At 35.3% G+C, this 21,674-nt stretch overlaps 1 protein-coding gene across 4 annotated transcripts in view; it reads right to left on the bottom strand.

Annotated features, from left to right (window-relative positions):
- Window positions 1-21,674, bottom strand: part of PRKG2 (protein kinase cGMP-dependent 2) — a 105,416-nt gene that overhangs the window by 59,875 nt on the left and 23,867 nt on the right. For all 4 annotated transcript variants that reach the window (XM_045473610.1, XM_045473609.1, XM_045473608.1 and 1 more), the window contains 4 exons: window positions 11,525-11,691; window positions 6,878-6,991; window positions 5,148-5,253; window positions 1,812-1,875 (listed from right to left, as the gene is read on the bottom strand). In XM_045473610.1, the coding sequence (XP_045329566.1) occupies window positions 1,812-1,875; window positions 5,148-5,253; window positions 6,878-6,991; window positions 11,525-11,691 (451 nt within the window). The remainder of the gene's footprint in view (window positions 1-1,811; window positions 1,876-5,147; window positions 5,254-6,877; window positions 6,992-11,524; window positions 11,692-21,674) is intronic.

Raw genomic sequence — 21,674 nt, 5'->3', positions numbered from 1 at the left:
ATAGAGACACATTTGTTTGCCAGGTACGAATAAAGAGCCCTTTATAAACTGTGCTGCTGTCTGCAAATGCAGAGATATAATAAAGCCTTTCTAGGGTGTTTTAAAAGATGAGAACTTTCAAACTCAAATTGTGTGTTAATTAATACTGGACTTGTGCCCCATCTATATATTCTGCAGCTATTGCCTGTGGCTGCTATAAATATGACTAATTTACCATTTATTTTTAATGATACTAAATTTTAATATTTGCTGTCAGCATGGAATCCCCCTCTGGTGAATCTACTCTATTAGTATTATATTAAAAACAGATTTTCTCAGTTAACAAAAAATATATAGGGCTACTCCAGCTTTAAAAAAAAAACACATACTCTCAGAAATTAGGATGAATTATTAATTTGTAACATCTGTGATTGGGTTATGTTACATTGGGAAAATCCCAAGAGATGCAGGGCAAGCAGTCCTCTTGAAAATGACTTCATTTCTGAACACTCTGGGGACACAAGGCCAGGCACTGTGTCATCACAGCCTGTCCTTGATAAACTGCTGGACAGGTTCCATGAATTGTAAATGGAAACATTACTGGTGTCACTTACACTTAAGGATAAAATGGTCAGTGCTCCCTTCTCAACAGATATTAGTTTGCATTGTATACTGTGATTGACAGAGGCATGAATCTGTCAACAATCAGTCTTGCAGAGACTTTTATATCTCCCACTGAGAACAGCTTTATAAACACTTAAAGTCAACATGTGACTTCTTTATTATTCCTTACCTCCTTCAAATTCCATTAAAGCCATTTTGGTTTCAATGAAATTGACCCCCACCCCCGCATACACACACCAAAAATCAGAGAGAAATTTCTTGCTTTGAATTTTAATCTCTGAAATCTGAAGAGGTTTTCATATAATGCATATCATTAGAATCCAAGGTACATGTTATAAAAGATTTATTCACAACAAAACTTGGCTAGTCTTGGACTAGAACCAACCATCTGGGTGATGCCTCATATGAGTTTTTGAACACATTCCATTATGCTGTTTTCCCCTAGATGTTAAAATAGGTAAAGTGCTTCTTAAATGCAGAGGGTTTTGAAATGTCTTTTCATGGTGTAGAGTTTTCAAGTATGGACTTGTTTCATAGCCTGATTCAGAAAGCTGTCCCCTAAAGCTCCAATATATCCTCCTCTACACCATTACCTAATGAAACATCATTGACTCCTTTATACTAGGAAAACTCTACAGGGGATTGTGATGTTAACTGCAGAAAATCAAATGCCTCTTGAGTAAGGCAGATTAGTTTCACAAAATATACTAAAAAGGTTAGAGTATGTAAATCAAGTGTCATTTTACACATGCAAATCCAATTTCCTTTTATACATTTCAGAAGAGTGGCCTAAAACCCATCCCAGCCCCTTAATTCCCTGTGAGTTGGTCTAAGGTTTTACACAATAGAAAAAGGCTCCTGGTCTCTGCAGACAGGCCACCTACCATCCTTTCCTTTTTTTCATTTACAGTGCTAATAACAACTAAATTATAAAGTCTTTAAATAAGGGGTGCCTGGGTGGCTCACTCAGTTGAGCATCCGACTTTAGCTCAGGTCATGATCTCACAGTTTGTGGGTTCAAGCCCTGCGTTGGCCTCTGTGCTGACAGCTCAAAGCCTGGAGCCTGCTTCAGATTCTGTATCTCCCTCTCTCTCTGTCCCTCCCCCACTCACACTCTGTCTCTCTCTGTCAAAAATAAAAACATTAAGAAAAAAATTTTTTAAATAAATTGTTTAATAAAATGTATTTTTTCCTTTAAAATTTCTTACCACTTCCAAGCAGTCAATGATCTTGGTTAATTTATCTTCAGGTAAATTCTTCAGCAAGGATACACTTCAAAATTAAAAAGAAACCTTTGATTATCTTCCTGAATTAAATATGCACTTCTATGCAGTTCAAAAAACCTTTACCTGGATCTAAAAAATATATAATGCACTTTAATTTTTCCAAAGTAAACCTCCAAAATATATCACACATAAACAACTGAATTTCAAATACATTGAAATTATATAACCACATGTAATCACAGATATTTATCACAGGCAAATAAGTAAAGACAGTAAGATACTACAAAGGGAAAAAAATCTTATTTTGTCTGTTTGGAAGGAAAAAAAAACACTTTATATTTGTTGTTGGTTTTCAGAGTGAATTACACCCAGAAATGTGTTTCTTGCCACATCTCAGTATGTCTTTTATTAGCATGGGTGAGGAGCTCTGCTTTCAGAGGAGGATATGATTTTCATCTAAATCTGTGTAATTAAGTAAAGGCTGAATCCAGGGGGAATGTAGGAATTAGCATGGAAATCATCTTGATTATTAATCATACTGTACCAACTTTTAAAATTAATGGTAGCCAGGGGCACGTAATAGGAACATTTTTACATATAGTAATAATATCAGGAATGAAATGGATTACTGAAAGTTATTACTTGAGAAAAAAAATCAGAAATTCCACTCAATATGATTAGCCAATCAAATGATTAAATTGTTCCTTTGGAGAAATTTTTCCTCTACTTTACCCATTTTTACTCTGGACCGTTGAGATAATTACTGTAAGATAAAAACATATTTCCTACCATCTAAAATTTGACACCCCTAAAGAAAAAATGATGCTACTCCAAAAATACATAATTGGATCCAATTTTTTAAAATAATAGCTCTAGTTGATCCTTGGGCATGTTCACAGGGAGGCACGTGGCCAGGACACGTGGCTAAGAATGTTTGTATCAGAATCATTTGTAATTGCAGAACACTAGAACATGCCCCAATTGGAGAACAGATAAATACACTGTAGTAGAGTCAGAACCAAACTCTAAAACAGGAGGAATGACTGAACTTAACCAGATGGATGAAATAGAAAAAAAAAATATATAGAAAAAAAGATTGAATAAAAACTTGAGTTGCAAAAATAACACTTTTTAAAGTTGAAAAATAGGTTAATTAAATCAAGCTAGAGACAAAGTAATAAAGACTACCAAGGAACGATTTCTAAACTTCAGAATACAGGCCACTCCATGGAGACGCATGTAGGAGGCTGGGAAATGAATCGGGACCACAGGAAAAGAACTTTCCATTTTGCCAATGCTCCACTTCTTAGATTGGGCATTTTTGTTATTATGTTTTAAAACTTACATATGTACTATGTAACTTTTCTAGATATCACATACTTCAAAATGAAAAAATGTAAATGGAAAAAGAAAGAGCTCATTGTATATTACGAAACAAAGAGAAATGCCTGTTTCTAATCTACCTTCCTATGAATGAAAAGGTAAAATGGTAACCAGAACTTGTCATTGATTAACACACTCTTCATTGTGAAAGTTCTACTTCTGGTCCAAACGGGAGTCTATAATGTTAGTGAAAATTCTCTTCTATAAACTATCACTTTTGGGGATTAGTGAGGAAATTGATATGAGGAAAAATCTTTTGTCTGTCTCCCCACTATAAAAAAAGCAATAAGGTTTATCTGGATCACCACTGAATCCACAATATTTAGCGCCTAGCAATAAGTATTTGTTAAATGAATGGATGAATCAGATAACAAAAGGAAAGAAGGTTTATGTACTAGTAAATTCTCCACGATCCTTCTACTGAGACAGAACACTCTAGACTCCAAGGGAATGAAATGCTATCCCTAGTAATTCAAGTTTTATCTCACACATTCAGAGGCAACCCACAAGGACTGGTTGAGTTATTTATCCCCCTTTGGCCTTTGCATGAGTGTAGTTCATTAGCTTTAAATGCTGACCTGTATTGCTCAGTTACTGGATATTTAGATTACCTATACTCAGGCAGAGCCCACAACATGATAGCTAAGGCATTGGTTGGCATATAGGTAAGGCACTTACTTATCATTATTGCAGCTCTCTGCAGGGAGTCAATATTATCTCTGGGGAGGGCAAATCAGCAAGATTCTATAGGAGAACCCTCAACACCTACAATGTTCTACTGATGATTAAAAAGACATTCGATCAATATTTATTGAGTCCTTGCTATATACTAGGCTAGTTATGCAAAGTAAAATCACTAATATTAAAAAGAGCTTAGAATTTATTTTTGGAAATTGTGGGATATTTTATTATTATTACCACTTAGCATGGGTAACATTTCATTACAATATGTATTGAAGCTTTAGAGATTGTCAACCCCCCCAAAAAAAATAACACAGAAATAGTTTAAAGAATGTATATTCTCCAGGGGCGCCTGGGTGGCTCAGTCGGTTAAGCATCCGACTTCACTCAGGTCACGATCTCGCGGTCCGTGAGTTTGAGCCCCGCGTCGGGCTCTGGGCTGACAGCTCAGAGCCTGGAGCCTGCTTCTGATTCTGTGTCTCCCTCTCTCTCTGCCCCTCCCCGTTCATGCTCTATCTCTCTCTGTCTCAAAAATAAATAAAAAAACGTTAAAAAAATTAATTAAAAAAAAGAATGTATATTCTCCAAAAAAAACAAACAAACTTTGTATACGCATAACTGACTTTTTCAGTTAGATAGGTATTTGTTTCTTTCTAAATTGATGTACCCAAGTTGTTGGGGGCACAGAACAGGTCACAAAATATGTTCCAAGGATCTGTGTCATCAAGACACACACAGTGACATTTCTGGCAAGTTAATTTGTTACAAATAATAGTAATTTGGAAGATGGTGTGGTTATATAAATGAGAAAAATAATGTCTCAGGTAAAGCAATTAAAGATAGCAAAATAAATTAATTTTAATATTAGTCTAAGCAAAGCATTATTAGGAAGATGATCTTTTGCTATCCACTTCCAAATTATAGGCTATCTTCAAAGTCAACTGAGCAACCCAGATGAATATTTTAAGACTTTTTACACATTTTTCTATATTATATACAAGGACTCCATCAATACAAGGGCAAAATTAGTGAAAGATAAATAAATCAGTGTGCAAGGCTAATTGGAATTAAGTATATATTTTTTTTAATATAGTGGCCTTTACTGCAAGGGAATACTTTTGTTCCTTTGGTTTAGTCATGTGGAAATTGCTTAAATGAGAAAAGCTCTAGTAAAGTAATTATGGTGATAAAACCAACATATCCACAATATAACTACACCATCTTCTACTCTTTCCAACAATGTGTTATTCTTACCTTCTGAGGAAGTTTCTGTACTGTTCATCTCTAGCTTGAGCTGTCCTTCTCATTATATTCTGGAATACCTCTCGATCTAGTGCCCAAGTTTTAACATTGGTAATAGCTTTAGAAAAATCAAGAAAATAATAAAATATTGTTTAGCCCCACATTAAGAAAACAGTCCAAAATGTTAATTGATAAATTTTTCATATAGCCTCATCAAATGATATTTCTTGGAAATTGCATTATTTAACATGCAAATGGAAGGAAGCAGTGATATAAATAGTGGGTAATTTTATAAAATCATCTTTGGCTTTGAAATGAACCATGATTTGGAAGTGAGTAGCAAAAGATTTCCTTTCTAATTATGTTTTGCTTAGGATGATATCAAAATTAGTTTGCAATTCCTAATTACATACTACATCATCAGGATGTATTTCAGATTTGTGCTGTGATACAAGAGAAAACCAGCCAGCCTGTAGCTAATCCAGAAAGTGAAGAATTCACAAGTAGATAATTGAAAGTTAAATATCTGAGTGTATGAGTATGTTTTTATGTATTTTTACGCTGTTCAGACATTGTAGCTAATGAGAGCCAATATATTTTTAAGGATCTCTATGGTTACTTTTGTATAAAGTACATACAAATCATTTTCATAGAAATTATGCAAAACAGTGTTTGAGACAATTTTTTTATAGGAAAGACATAGAAAGCAAGAATAAAATCTAAACAGGAAGAAGAGCAGAAGTAGCAGCTCTAAAAAATCTAGATGAAGTTACAATTGTATTTAAAAAAAAAAAAAAGAAAGAATGAGGGCCTATAAAATAAATCAAAATCCAAAGCTTTGGTTTACTAAATTTTGGAATGAATTAGATTTATCTTGACATTCTTGTTAAAAATACAAATCCATACAGGGCACCTGGGTGGCTCAATAGGTTAAGCATCTGACTTCGGCTCAGGTCATGATCTCACAGTTTGTGAGTTCAAGCCCTGCATTGGGCTCTGTGCTGATAGCCTGGAGCCTGCTTCAGATTTTTGTCCCCCTCCCTCTCTGTCCCTCCCCTCCTAAAAAATAAATAAACATTAAAAAAAACTTTTAAAAAAATTCAGATCCCTAAGCTCCATTGCCAGAGATTCTGATTTGTGTTTGGAGTGAAGCCCCAGAATCTGCATTTTTTAATCAAAACTGCAGCAATTCTGAGACACTTAACCCAGTCCTAAACACTGAGAAACACATCTAAGTATCCATGCCCAAGATAACCATGAATAATGTCAATAAAAACAAGAACCCTTAAACTAATCCCAGGAGTCACTCAGGAAAACTCTCATTAATTAATTCACCTCCCTTTGGCTATTTTTATATTTTCATCGGTTTCATTAATTTTTCTGGTTTATAATATGTTCGGAACATCACAGAGAATGAAAAGCTAACATTTTGGATGAACCAAAGGCAGATGTTTACACAGAAAAAAAAAATGAAGTGGTAATTAAAGCAAATATTGGAATAATGCAGTAATATAAAGCCATTTTCATATTTCATATGCAGGTACCTGGAGGAAAAGTTCTCTTAAATTTGAATTATTTAGACAAGTGCTTCAATATAAATTCTTTTGTAAGCATAGCATTTCCGTTAACAAGAGCACATGGGGCCCAATGGGAGACAGAAATACTCAGCAGGCAATAGTAGTGACTTAGATTGCCATAAGCATTGTGTAACAATTCAAAAATAGAGCCTTTCATCCCGTTACCTTTCACAGAGGCAGTTCTTGTACAGTTGTATAAAATGGCTAGCTCCCCAAACGTGGTCCACATAGGGATGGATGACAGCAATCTCTCCCCTTGGAACACCTCTAGTCGACCCTCTGCCAAGCAGAATTTAAGAAAAAACACAAATAATCCAAATAAATTACAAAAGTAAGACAATCAGAAAGTACACAAAGCATACAGGCAAGATCTCTTATGATTCTCATTATAATATAGTGGTTGACAGTGTAGACTAAAAGCAGCTCTCCCACTTACTCTCTATTAGCTGATCACTTTGAAAGAAAGGGGTTCCCTACTCTGCCTGGGGTTCTTTGTCGGTAATGGGGATGATAATAATAATAATAATAATAATAATAATAATAATCACCTCAGATAGTTGCTGTGAGAATTAAATTAGTTAACTTAGAACAATGGCTAACACACAGAAAATGCTATGTTAGTGTTAGCTGTTGTTAATGTTATTATCATTGGTACAAAGTTCTTCTCCAGAAGCAGTGGATGGCAAGTGTTGTATTTAAAATTCATTCTACTCCAAGAAAATGTAGCACATAAAAGTATTTCTTTTGTCCAAGGATCACAACAATTACTGTATGTCTTGAAAACACATCCTAGCTGTCCACACTAACAGAAGGACTAACTTGTCATAATTAGAATTGCATGGGCCCTGGAGTCAGACAGCCTGGCTCTGTCCAATCATTGGCTGTGTAACCTTGGGTAAGTAACTTCACCATGCCTGCATTGTTGTCTAAACCCTCAATCACTGACATGAAGTAATAAATGACAGTTGCTAAGAAAAGTGCATGCGAAAAACAGTATCAAGAGAACTAGAAGACAAGCCACAGACTGTAAGAAAATATTTTTGCAAAAAGACACACGTGATAAAAGTATGTTTGGCAAAATATACAAAAACCCCTAACAACTCAACAGCAAGAAAGCAAACAATCTGATTAAAAAATGGGCCAAAGAGCTTTAACAGATGCTCACCAAAGAAGATAGACAGATGGTAAATAAGCATATGAAATGATGCCCCACATCATGCGTCATCAGAGAAATGCAGATTAAAACAATAGTAAAATACCACCACACACCTAGTAGAATGACAAAAACCTGGAACACTGACAACACCCAACGTTAGCGAGCACATGGAACAAGGGGAACTCTCCTACATTGCCGATGGGAACGTAAAACGGGACAGTCACTTTGGAAGACAGTTTGGCACTTTCTTCCACCATAATCTTACCATACAAGGCAGCCATTGCCCTCCTTAGCATTGTACCCAAAGGAGTTCAAACCTCTGATCCACACAAAAACCTGCACACAGATATTTACAGCAGCTTTATTTATAACTGCCAAAACTCAGAAATGACAAAGATGTCCTTTAATGGGTGAACAGAGAAACTGTGGTACATCCAGCCAATGGAATATTATTCAGTACTTAAAAAGAAATGAGCTTTAGGGGCATTCGCTTTCGAATGTCCCCTCTCTGGAAAGAGAGTGAGAGCTTTCCTACTAGTCTTCCTTTCTAATCTTGTATTCTAATAAACTTTTGCCTGCTGCTCAAAAAAAAAAGAAAAGAAAAGAAAAAAAGAAAAAGAAAAAAGAAAGAAAGAAAGAAAGAAAGAAAGAAAGAAAGAAAGAAAGGAAGGAAGGAAGATGCTATTAGGCCACAAAAAGACAAGGAGGAGCCCCAAGGCATATACAACTAAGTGAAAGAATTCAATTTTAAAAAGCTACATACTGTATAATTCCAGCAATATGGCATTCTGGAAAAGGGGAAACTATGGAGAAAATGAAAAGATCAGTGGTTGCCAGGGATAGGGTCAGGGGAGATGAACAGGCAGAGCACAGAGAATTTTTAGAATGGTGAAAATACTCTGCATGATTTTATAATGATGGATAAACGTCATTATACATTTCTCTAAACCCATAGAAGGTACAACAGCAACTTATGGTAAACCTTGATGACATATCAATATAGGCTCATCCTTGATTTTAAAAAAAAAAAAAAAGGCGCCATTCTGGTGAGTGATGTTGATAATGGTGGAGGCCATGGCTGTGTGGGGACAAGGGGTATATGGAAAAATTTCTGTATTTCCTTCCAAATTTTGTTGCATACCTAAAACTGCTCTAGAAAAAATAAAGTCTTATAAAAATGAGAAAGAAAAGTGCCTATCAAGGAAAGGGAGAGGCAGTATTTGAGGCCACCTCCTCACAATTATTTGGCCCCAGTGATTCTCTTCTCGTTTCCTTTTGAAAATGAGTGTAAATAAAACCTTACCTAACAAAAAGCTACATGCAAGAGACCTCCATTCTTCGAGGGGGAAAAAAATGGTGGGTTATTCTCTTTCCCTTGAAGAGTTCATCTTTCCTTCTCCTAGTTCACCACTAAGCAGCTCTGAATCATCTCTGCCCAGCCATTCATTCACCAAATCTGATTTGAGTACCTATGTTGTAGCAGGAACTGGTACAACTGCCAAAGAGACACAAAAGATACTTATTCTGGGGGCGCCTGGGCAGGTCAGTCGGTAAGCAGCCTACTTCGGCTCAGATCATGATCTCGTGGGTTTGTGGGTTGGAGCCCCGCGTTGGGCTCTGTGCTGATGGCTCAGAGCCTGGAGCCTGCTTCGGATTCTGTGTCTCCCTCTCTCTCTGCCCCTCCCCCACACACACTCTGTGTCTCTCTGTCTCTCAAAAAATGAATAAAAATGTTGAGGAAATTTTTTAAATTACTTATTCTGATAGAACCTACATTATAGTAAGAAAAAAAGCTGCATTGGCTCCAAATCCTACAGATACAATACAAAATTTAATAATTTCTCATCACAACTAAATTCCACTCCACTGAAACCACTTAGTGGTACCGTCAAGTTTGTATCATGGGTCTCAATGCATTTAAAGTTTTTTTTTTCTATTTGAGTATGACCCATGGGACTTGGGAAATACTAAAGAATTATATGGAACATCGAAGTTTAAGCTAAATATGCTTTTAATATTTGCTATTCATGCCATATATTATAAAAGGGAGATTTTTAATTAACTAATTTGCCCAATCAGTTAAATCAGGCAAGTCAGTCCTGAGATAACACCATAATTTATTCAAATAAGAAACTGTCCAATTTTCATTTCCATGTGTGCTGTAACCCTGATGTCAATGACCGTACTGATGCTGGCTTCTGTTCTAACTCTTCTCTTCCCTAGTCTTTCATTGGAGTTATCGGCAAGGAACAAGACGGGCTGACATGAGTTTCTCATCTTTTCCTAACAGCTTCCATAAAAATTTGTTGAGTTAATGATCTATTTTTTTCATGCCAGAGTTTCTGGTGTTGCTAAAGTAGAAATGAAATGGCCAAGAGAAAAGCTGAAAGATGGGGAAACTGCCCTGGATTATCGTCCCCAAAAACTTGAAGGTTGGCTAAATTCAGACCATAGAATTAGAATAATTCTTGGGAGAATAATTTCTTGAGAATGACTGTATAATTTTAGGGGTGTCTACAGAGACGTTTATGGCAAATAAACACCAATATTTATGAAAATAGCATGTCTAAGGAATCAGAGCATATGAAAACAACCTTTTATATGGTATAAATACAATACATATTTATTAATTTGTTTGGAATGGCAACTTCTGCCCTACACCTAAGGCCCCCAAGGAAACAAGAATCATGAAAGCATTCTTAGGTTGCCAGGAACTACAGTATAAAATAAAAGGCCACAGCATGTCTCAGTTTACCACTCCATCTGGGTAAGCCACCTTAACTTTTTCCCTAAAACTCAAAAAGTTGGGGCAATTCAGAATTTGAGAAGGTGTTCACTAAACATACACCCTGTTCATATAATTTCTTGTCTCTATATCTAACAAAAATCATTTTTTGAGTACTACTATAAGGCATGCATTTGGTATGCATTTAAGAAATCCTTTGCCTATCTGATTATTAAAATCTACCCAGCATGTAAACCTGTTCCTATAATTGTATATGGAGAAAGCCATTTAAATGGTTCTAAAGACACCAGTTTTAATCTTAATGCATTCCATTTGATTCACATGTTGGTTACATGTACCTAAATTATCTTCTGAAAGCATTCGTATATAACCCAAATATTTTACAGAACCACAAAAACAATTGTTTTCTTTATCCGGCTACAACAACCTAAAAATGTCAACATAAGCAGCAGTATTTTAAATAGAAACACCTTTTTTGCAGTTGCTGGGTAGGTGGCATTGTGATTAGAAGTACGGACACAAGTCAGATTATCTACATCTGCATTCTACCTCCACCATTTATGAGCTTTGTGGCCTTGCGTAAGTTACATAACTTTTCTGTGGCAAAGTCCACATTAGTAATAAGGTGATAACAGCACTTACCTAACACAGTTGGTGAGAAGATGAAATGAGATCTCTCTATAAAGTGCTCAGTAGGATGCTTGACACATAAAATGCACTCAGTAAATATTATTATCACCATTATGATTAGGTCAACAATGTTACTATTTCATGAGCTCGTTCTGTTATGGTTTCATACAAACAGAGCAACCGGTTTTGCATTTTTATAAATGTTTGCAAAAAATCATAAGGCAATAGGCAAAATATTTGTTATGTAAGATCTGGAACTGGAAAAACCTGTGAAACCCACCTGCTAGCACAAAGATATGGTTTCCTGGTTCTCCTTGCTTAATAATGTAACTCCCTTGCTGGTAGTTTCTACCATACATGCATTCCACCATGTCTTTGATCTGCTGAGGATCCAGTCTCTTCAGAAACTGATTTCTATTAAGGGCATCTGTAATGAGCTTCTTCTCGCTGGTGTAATGGCAAAAAGAGATTACGTTACAATTAATGAAAACCATGTTTTGCTATTTAGATTTACCTCATTTAGATTCTAGTACTTACAACTTTTCCAGCAAGGACAAATTATTCTTCTAGTTCCACCAACACTTGACCCAGGTAACTGCCCTACTTTACATGTAAAACCTTGAAAGTATTTTTGAACAGTTTTCTGTAACTGGTATTACATCAATTTTATTATCACTCCTGGCTGCCATCATCACAAGTGTAGCATCTCTCAAGATCCCTAGATTAATGTTAATAACATGATACATGATTTTTTTTTTTTTTAGGTGGAAAGAAAATCTGGTTGGTTGGTAGAAGGTGTATTTAAGAAACTACAACACAGTACTCATTTTTATTTTCATTTATTCATGTATATTTGCATGCATAGTGCCTATAGTACTAGCTATTTTATATCTTATTTAATCTTTACCACCATCCTGTGAAATAATCACTATTGTTACTTTACAGATAAGTAGCCTAAAAAGCAAGCAACTTATTCCCTCTAGGATTTAAATCCAAGTCTGTGAGTCTGAAGCCTGTATGGCTTCCATTCCATCCCCTGCCTCTTCTGATCCAAGGCAGTCAGTTCCCTTGGGACTCACTAGGTTAGATCAGACACAGAAGGTGATGGTAGTAGTCTGGATTTTCCTAGACTTTGACTATTAGCATATCTAGACTAGACAGAATATGTATTTCCAGTCTCATAACCTGTTCATTCCTCAAATCCAAGGCCCTCTTGTTGATAATCCTGAAATACTCTGTTTTCTTTGGGAAGAGAAGTAGCTTCAAATAATTACCCAATCTTAATTACCATAACTTTCAAATGTTTTAATCAACATACTTTATATGCAGCTGTTATAGAATTATTGAGCTGGCAGAAAAGTGAATTTGTGGGCTAAGTTAGACTCTGCACAACATACTTGCTTTCAGTCAAACTCAGCATGATTTTTTTTATGTAGTGTTTTTTTTTTTTAAGTTTATTTTTCAGAGAGAGAGAGAGACAGAGAGCATGAGTTAGCACAAGCAGGGAAAGGACAGACAGATGGACAGAGAGAATCACAAGCAGGCCCCCTGCTGTCAGCTCAGAGCCTGATGCAGGGCTTGATCTCACAAACTGCAAGATCATGACCTGAGCTGAAATCAAGACTTGGCCGCTTACCTGACTAAGCCACCCAGGTGCCCCAAATTCAGCATGATTTTTAAAAACAGGGTTTTTTTTTTCTGCATCTTTCATTCAAACTCTTTCCCATCACTAGCTTTACTGTTTCAAAACTTGTGCTATTTTTCTACACAGAAAGTTCTCAAACATAAAGTAGACATAAAGTAAACTTTCACGGGATTGGATACTTCCTTCAAAACCGCATCCATCAGATCATTAGGCTACATTAAGAAAACAATGAAGAAATTCCTTCTGCCCTATAGTGACTCAGAGCCATACAAACTCTTTTGAGTACCTTGAAAACTTACTTCTTCCTGCAACTAATTTATCACCAAATCTTGTCATTCCTCTTTACAAACTATCATTTTTATCCATTTTAGTTTCCATTTTCAAAGATGTTGCCACAGTCCAAGAAAAAAAAAATCTTAGGTCAGGAAAACTTTTAATACGTTCTTTTTTAACATTTCAGCTTCTAGCCTCTTTCCTCATATTCTATTCTATACTATATTATCAGATTAATCTTGCTAAAAAAAAAACTGATTTAATTCTGATCTCATTTTTTCTTTATCCTTTAAAGCCAAAAAATCATTCATTTAATATATACTGAGAAAATACTTTTGCTACATGTTCTCAGAGCAAGCAGAGGAACTGTGAACAGTACAAGAAAGCCCCATCTTTCATGGGCCTTCCATGATCTTGTAACATTCCAGCTAGTGTTTCATCAATGCCCACATATCCTAATTTCCCAAAATATGTTCCAGGAAGGGCTCTTCTTTTATAAGCAAGAGTGTGCTGAGTTTGAACAATTTTGTAAATTTACAATGCATACTTTCAGAGTTCAAAGAAATATTTCAGTAAACAAATCTGTTAAACCAATGTTTCCCAAACCTCAATGTCTGTTATATTTACTTCTTCTTTTGGCTTAACTTCTACGAACATTCCATGGAAGTAGTCTGAAAACCCTTTTGCCCATAGAAGAAAATCAATATCCCACAATCTGGTATTCACCATTTCCCACCACATGGCTCTACTCCATCCGTCTAGTACTCACTTCATAAAACAAACCCTTTGCTACAGACAGGCTGGTATCTTCATTGTCTCCTATGCCTGCCAGCTTTATCTTTAGGCTTAGCCTCTGTTTTCTCCTCCAGTTTAACTTAGTTTCTTCTCCCCTCAACCAGCCCAAACCTTATAATTATCCCATTATGATCTAGGCAAGGATGCTATAGTTCACACAATCTTCTAACTCTACTCTAAACTCTTAGAGTATTATATTCATGTCTATTAAATTCAAAAATTTTATCAAACATTTACTTTGGATATAAAAATTTATTAAACATGGTCCAGGGCCTCAAATTCTTTAAACTTAATTTACTGAATAACCATATTATAATATTGTATTATTAGAAAAGAGTTGTCTCTATGACTTTTCCTCCAAACCAGATTATAAATCTTTGAAGGACTGGGTCTTCTCTTGAATTATCTGTTTAAGAGGCAACAGATAGCAGTGCCTACAAGTATGAACTTTACTGCTCCTTCTACAACTATGATAGGCAAGCTATTATCAGAACAACTCTCCTTACTCACACAACTACAAAAACTAATTAAATTAATATACTGCAAACCTGCTTTGAAAGCACTGGAGACCTATCAACATAACAGCTTGAAAACCCATGATCCACTAGAGAATATAGGGGCACCTGGGTGGCTCAGACGGTTGGGCATCTGACTTTAGCTCAGGTCACGATCTTGGCGGTTCACCAGCTAAAGACCCACATGGGGCTCTGTGATGACAGCTCAGAGCCTGCAGCCTGCTTCAGATTCTGTCTCCCTCTCTCTCTCTTCCCCTCCCCAACTCATGTTATCTTTCTCTCTCTCTCTCTCTCTCTCTATTATTCTAAATGAATAAACATTAAAGAGAGAGAGAGAGAGAGATAATATGAGCTTGACATTCGTATCTGCTTTTCCCTTCAAGGCATTTGCTGATTTGTAGTCAGCACTGAGCAGAATTTTGGCAGTCTCAAAGGATTGGGAAGACCAGAGTCAATATTCAAGGCACCCCATGAAGGAAGAATCCTGGTAAACATCCAAGATTTCAGATGGGACAACTGCAGGGCTGTAACCTATGAGTAAATACAGCAGCCCAAGAGAGGCTAGCTCTGGAAAAGACTGAAAGCCAACTTCAAAATGACAAATTCCTATTTTGGTTAAAATGATTTGCCCCTAGCCTGCCTTCCAGAAGCAAAGGTAAGTTTTTTCCATAGGATGTTCACAAAATCTAGAGACTCAAATTTTCTCTAGAGTTTTTCCCTAAAGAGTATCTGGCAAAATATCAAAAGTTACCAGGCATAGCAGGAGAAAAGACCAAATGACTGAAGACCAAGAGAAAAAAGACAACAGAAACAGACCTAACAGACCAAGATATTGTAGGTGTCAGACAGACTTTAATAGAATTGTATTTAATTATTTTTAATAAAATCAAAAACAAAATGGAGACTATCAGTGGAGAACACATTTTTTTTTTTGCTTTAATCAAATGGAAATTCCAGAACTGAAAAATACATAATCTGAAGCTTGAAATTCGACAGATGAATTTAAAATCTGCAAGACACAGCTGAAAAGGATTAGAAACTGAATACTATAAGCAGGTAGAATATATCTACATAGGCAGTTAGAGAGAATATAGGATGGAAAATAGTGCAACAAGAACAAAAACAGTACAAAACATAGAAGACGTATGAGTCATCACAGAGAATTTGGACATAGGTGTAATTTCTTCCCTGAAGAAAAGGAAAGAATTGGACTGAAACAATATATATAGGGATCATATTTAAGAATCTTCTTAAATCCATGAAAAGATATTGAATCACAGACAAGATACACTATGAACTCCAAACAAAACATATCTTTAAAAAAACCATACCTAGGATCATCATAGTCAAATTGCTGAAAACCAAATAAAAAGAGAAAAATCTACAATGCAGATAAAGAAGAGATACATTACCTCAAATAACCAACAATATAACTGACTTACTCCTCAACTGAAATAATGAAAGCCAGATATTTGGAATATCCCCAAAAAGCTTTAAAATGCCTATTTCCAGTATCTTTACCCAGTGAAAATTGCCTTTAAAAATACAAGTGAAATGAATACACTTTAGAATGTCATTCCATTGGCAACAGACTCATAATAGTGGAGAGCTCCACACAAACAAAATGATCCCAGATGGAAACTAATAGACGTTAGAAAGAAGCAATGGAAAAAGTAATAATGTGGATGACTAAAGAAAGCTTGTCTTTATAAAGAAGTAATAGCATAATAGCAATGCCGTGTTTAAGTAGTACAGTCACTCTGGAAAACAGTGTGGAGGTTCCTCAAAAAATTAAAAATAGACCTCCCCTATGACCCAGCAATAGCACTGCTAGGAATTTACCCAAGGGATACAGGAGTGCTGATGCATAGGGGCACTTGTACCCCAATGTTTATAGCAGTGAAATTATGGAAAGAGCCTAAATGTCCATCAACTGATGAATAGATAAAGAAATTGTGGTTTATATATACAATGGAATACTACTTGACAATGAGAAAGAATAAAATCTGTCCATGTGTAGCAACGTGGATGGAACTGGAGACTGTTATGCTAAGTGAAATAAGTCAAGTGAAATAAGACAGATACCATATGTTTTCACTCATATGTGGATCCTGAGAAACTCAACAGAAGACCAGGGGGGAGGGGAAAGGGGGAAAAAAGTTACAGAGAGGGAAGGAGGCAAACCATAAGAGACTCTTAAATACTGAGAACAAACTGAGGGTTGATGGGTGGTGGGGAAGAGGGGAAAGTGGGTGATGGGTATTGAGGAGGGCACCTGGTGGGATGAGCACTGGGTGTTGTTTGGAAACCAAGTTGACAATAAATTTCATATAAAAAATAAAAAATAATAAAATAAAATAAAATGTATGATAAATACAATGTTTGAGAACCACAGCCAAGTTGTGAGGAGGGGGAAGGGTGGCAGTAAACATAATTTAAGGTACAGGAAGTAATGCAAGTACTAATCTACATTAGAAACTTAATAAATTACAGAAGATGTTATAATTTAGGGTAACCCCTACAAGATCAGCCAAATAATGTTTCAATGGAAGCTAACAGAAAAGAAAATGGAATAATAATATATTTAATTCAGGGATCCTGGGTGGCTCAGTAAGTTGAGTATCTGACTCTTGAATTCAGCTCAGGTCATGATCCCAGGGTGGTGGGATTGAGCTCAGCATCAGGTGCTTAAGGTTCTCTCTCTCTCTCTCTCTCTCCCTCTCCCTCTCCCTCTCCCTCTCCACTTGCTCTCTCTCTCTCTTAAAAAAATTAATAATACATCTAATTTAAAAAGAAACCAAAGAAGTATAACATATAAGAAATAAATAGTATTATGTTAGAGTTAAATGCAAATACTTGTATTTACTTAGAGACAAAAACACTAAACACTAAAGACTGTCAGATTGAAAAATGCAATAAAGTAAAAAGGAAATACAAAATGTGTGTTACTTATAAGAAGCATGCCTTAAAGATAATGACACAGAAAGGCTGAAAGTAAGAAGGTAGAAAGAGATGTTTATACTATGTAAACACCAATTATGAAGAAAATGTTTCTTGATACTGGAAAGTAGAGTGCAACAAAAATTACATTTCCAGAAATAGAGAGGGATATTTCATATTGGTATGATCAGGAAGATATAAATATTTCTAAATGTGTATGCAATTAATTAAATAGCCTCAAAATATAGAAAAAAATTGACAAAAATAAAAGAAGAAATAAATGAATCCACAATTAGGAGATTTTAACACATCCCTCTGAGTAACCAATGGAAAAAGTTGATGAAAATTAGTTAGAACATAGTTCTAAACAATTGACTATCAAACTTAATTTCTTGACCTCACTGATATTTCAAAAGATTGCATTCAACAAATTCAGAACACACATTCTTTTCAAGTGCACAAAAACCTTCATCATGTTGACCATATGGCGGGCCATAAAGCAAGTCTCAAAAATACAAAATATGTTCTTTGAATACAGTAGAATTAAGCTAGGGAAATCAATAACAAAGCATAATCAAAAATTTCTCCAATGTTTGAGAATTGAGTGTGAATTGAAAATTGAACATTTTTTGAGCAATTTATTTCTAAATAGCCCTCTGATCAATGATTAAATTAGAAGGAAAATCAGATAATATTTTGAAATAAATGATAAATATGGGACATGCCAAAAATTGTGAGGAGCACATAAATCACGCTAAGAAACTTACAGTATTAAAGAGATACATTAGAAAAGAAGAAAGATAAAATTGAATAACTTAAGTGTCCACCGAAAAGCGCTAGAAAAAAAGGTGAACTCAGAAAAGGGAGAAGGAAATAAACAATGAAATGGAAGCAGAAAATAGTAAAACAGAAAAAAAAGTACAATAAAGAGAACCAACACATACAATTTATGTGTTGATAATTATTAATATTAACATATAATTTAACATATAAATAGCATATAATTTAACATATAAACATATATATTAACATATAATTATCAATATCAAATATAAGAAGGGAGACATCCCTATAGATATTATAGATATGAAAAAAATGAATGGATAGTGTAACCAATTCTTGAAAATTTAGATGAAATGAGAAACTTCCAAGAAAAATGCAACAAACCATATCTGACACAAGAAGAAGTAAAAATTAGCAATTAAAAATTAAAGATAAAAATATCTCACAAAAGGAATTCTAGACCCAGATGACACTACCACTAAGTTTTCCAGACACTTAAGGAAAAATAACATTAATCTTATATAATCTTTTCCAGAAAATAAAAAAGCATAATTTTTCCCAACTTACTTTATAGTTGAGAATAGCCTGAGAACAAAACCCACATCACAAGAAAGAAAAACTAAAGGCTAATATCCCTAATGATGGTAAGTGCAAAGTCAGAAAACAAAACAAGTACATAAAGTAAGTATTCTAAATCACACTGAAAATTAACTGATGTAATTAACCACACAAAAAGAATGAAGGATTAAAAAACTGCAAAATATTATTGGATGCAGAAAAAGTATTTGATAAAATTAAACACCTATATATTATTTCTAAATTTTATTTGTTTGTTTTATTTAAGTAATCTTTACACCCCATGTGGGGCTCAAACTCATGAGCCCAAGATCAAGTGTCACATGCTCCTCTGACTGAGCCAGCCAGGCCACCCGGTTTCTAAATTTTAAAAAAGCCCTTAGCAAATTAGGAATAAACTGGAATGGAATGTCCTTAATCTGAACATTATCTACAAAATTATAAAACATTATCTACAAAACAAAACAAAAAACAGAAATCATTATCTCACACGGTAAAATACTGAAAGTTTCCCTCCAGATATCAGAAATGGGCTGTTTCAATTTGACCCTGAACCAGAAGTCTGAGCAAATTTAATAAGGTGAGTGGGAAAAATAATTACAAAGAAAAAAAAAGAAAAATATAAAAGATGTAAGCATAGGAAAAGAAATAAAATTGCCATTCCTTCTAAAGACACGTTGCATAAGTGAAAGATTCAAAAGGATGTACAAGTAAACTATCAAAATTAACAAGTTATTTCAACAATCTCACTGGATACAAGCTCTCCAAACAATTCAATTATATTTCTATATCCCAGCATCAAATAATTAAAAATGAAAGTTTAAAAATTACATCATTTTAACAAGATAAAAAAATCAACTATACAGGGTTGCATGTAACAAAAGTGTGTGAGACCCCCACAGAGAAGTACAAAATATTGAGAGAAATGAAAAAGAAACAAATGGAAGCATATATCATAGATGTGGATGAGAAGACTCAATTTTTTAATGATATCAATTTTACTAAAATTGATCAAGGTCTATTAAATCCCAATTGACATTCTGAAAAAAAAATTTATGAAAATTAACAAGCTGATTCTAAAATTCTTAGTCATAAGAGGCCGAAGAATAGCCATTACAACACTGAAGGACAACAACAAAGTTGGCAGACTTAAAGTAATGGGTACCAAGAATTATTATAAATCAAAATTATTAAGAGAAGATACTCTTGGCACCAGAATGTACAATAAAGACCTTGGGAACAGAACTGAAAGTCAAAAAAACCCAGCTACACATACATAGATACTTAATTTATGTTTTTTAATTTTTTTCAATGTTTACTTATTTTTGAGAGGCAGAGAGACAGAGAACAAGCAGGGAGGGGCAGAGGGAGAGGGAGACACAGAATCTGAAACAGGCTCCAGGCTCTGAGCTGTCAGCACAAAGCCCGATGCGGGGCTTGAACTCACAAGCCGTGAGATCATGACCCGAGCCAAAGTCAGATGCTTAACTGACTGAGCCACCCAGGTGCCCCCATAGATACCTAATTTAAGACAACAGTTATACTGCAGAGCTATGGGGAAAAACAGACATCAATGGAAAATACATACTTCTAAAAAGGGATCACCCTTGTTTGTTTGTGTGTTTGTTTTTTTTTTTTTCCTTCACTTATTTTGAGAAAGAGAGAGAGCACAAGTGGGGGAGGGTCAGAGAGAGAGAAAGAATCCCACACAGGCTTAACACTGTCAGGCTGATGTGGGGCTCAAATTCACAAACCATGAGATCATGACCTGAACCGAAATTGGATACTCAACCCACTGAGTCACCCAGGCGCCCCTCCCTTGTTAATTATCAAGGAAAAGATAACCCAAACCATAGCAAGATACCACAACATACCCACCAGAATGGCTAAAATGAAAAAGACTGACAATGCTAAATGCCATTGAGGATGCAGAGTAATTTAATACTCATAGGTTACTGGTGGGAGTATATATTTGTTCAACCACTTGGGAAAATTGCTTGACAATCTATATTAAATGTGAACTTAGACACCATGCACTACCCAGCAATTCCACTCCTAGATATATACCCATCATAAATCATATGTATACATGACATAATGTGCATAGAGAGAGAGAGATAGATATAAGTAAACATATACAGAGAGAGAAACATGCAAAAATGTTCATGGAAGTCACACTCAAAATTGCTAAATACCAAAATTAACCAAATGCCCAACAATAGTAGAATTGATAAACTGTGGTATAATTAATGAATTACGGCTACATACATTAACATAAATGAATCTAGCTATGTAAACCAAACAAGCTAGATTCTGTAGAGTACATACTCTTTAAATCCATTAAAATACAATTCAAAAATAGGCAAAAAGTTACCTATAATAATACTAGTACAGACAATGGCTGCCTTTGAGGTAGTTGATGGGTATAGAGTAGAAGGGAGAAAGAGGGGCTGTGGTGCTGGGAATGTTCTATTACCTGATCTGTTTGTTGGTTACCTGTGCTTGTTCACTTCATGATCTGTGTACTTCACTGAAAAGTTAATTTTAAAAAACAAAAAAAAAAATTTAGGGTTTGTTTATTCACTTTTGAGAGAGACAGAGACAGCATGAGCAGGAGAGGGGCAGAGAGATAGAGGGAGAGAGAGAACGCCAATCAGCACAGAGCCCGAAGCGGGGCTCGAACCCATGAAACCATGAGATCATGATCTGAGCTGAAACCAAGAGTCAGACGTTTAACTGACTGAGCTACCCAGGCACCCCTTAAAAAATAAAATATTAAAAAAAATATATGGCTTTGGGGCGCCTGGGTGGCTCAGTCGGTTGGGCTTCCAACTTCAGCTCAGGTCATGAACTCACAGTTTGTGGGTTCGAGCCCCACATCAGGCTTTGTGCTGACAGCTGAG

Source organism: Leopardus geoffroyi, chromosome B1, assembly GCF_018350155.1.
Source record: "Leopardus geoffroyi isolate Oge1 chromosome B1, O.geoffroyi_Oge1_pat1.0, whole genome shotgun sequence".
Classification (NCBI taxonomy): Eukaryota; Metazoa; Chordata; class Mammalia; order Carnivora; family Felidae; genus Leopardus; species Leopardus geoffroyi.
The sequence above is the reverse complement of the archived record's forward strand: the minus strand, read 5'-3'. Positions and strand labels throughout refer to the sequence as shown.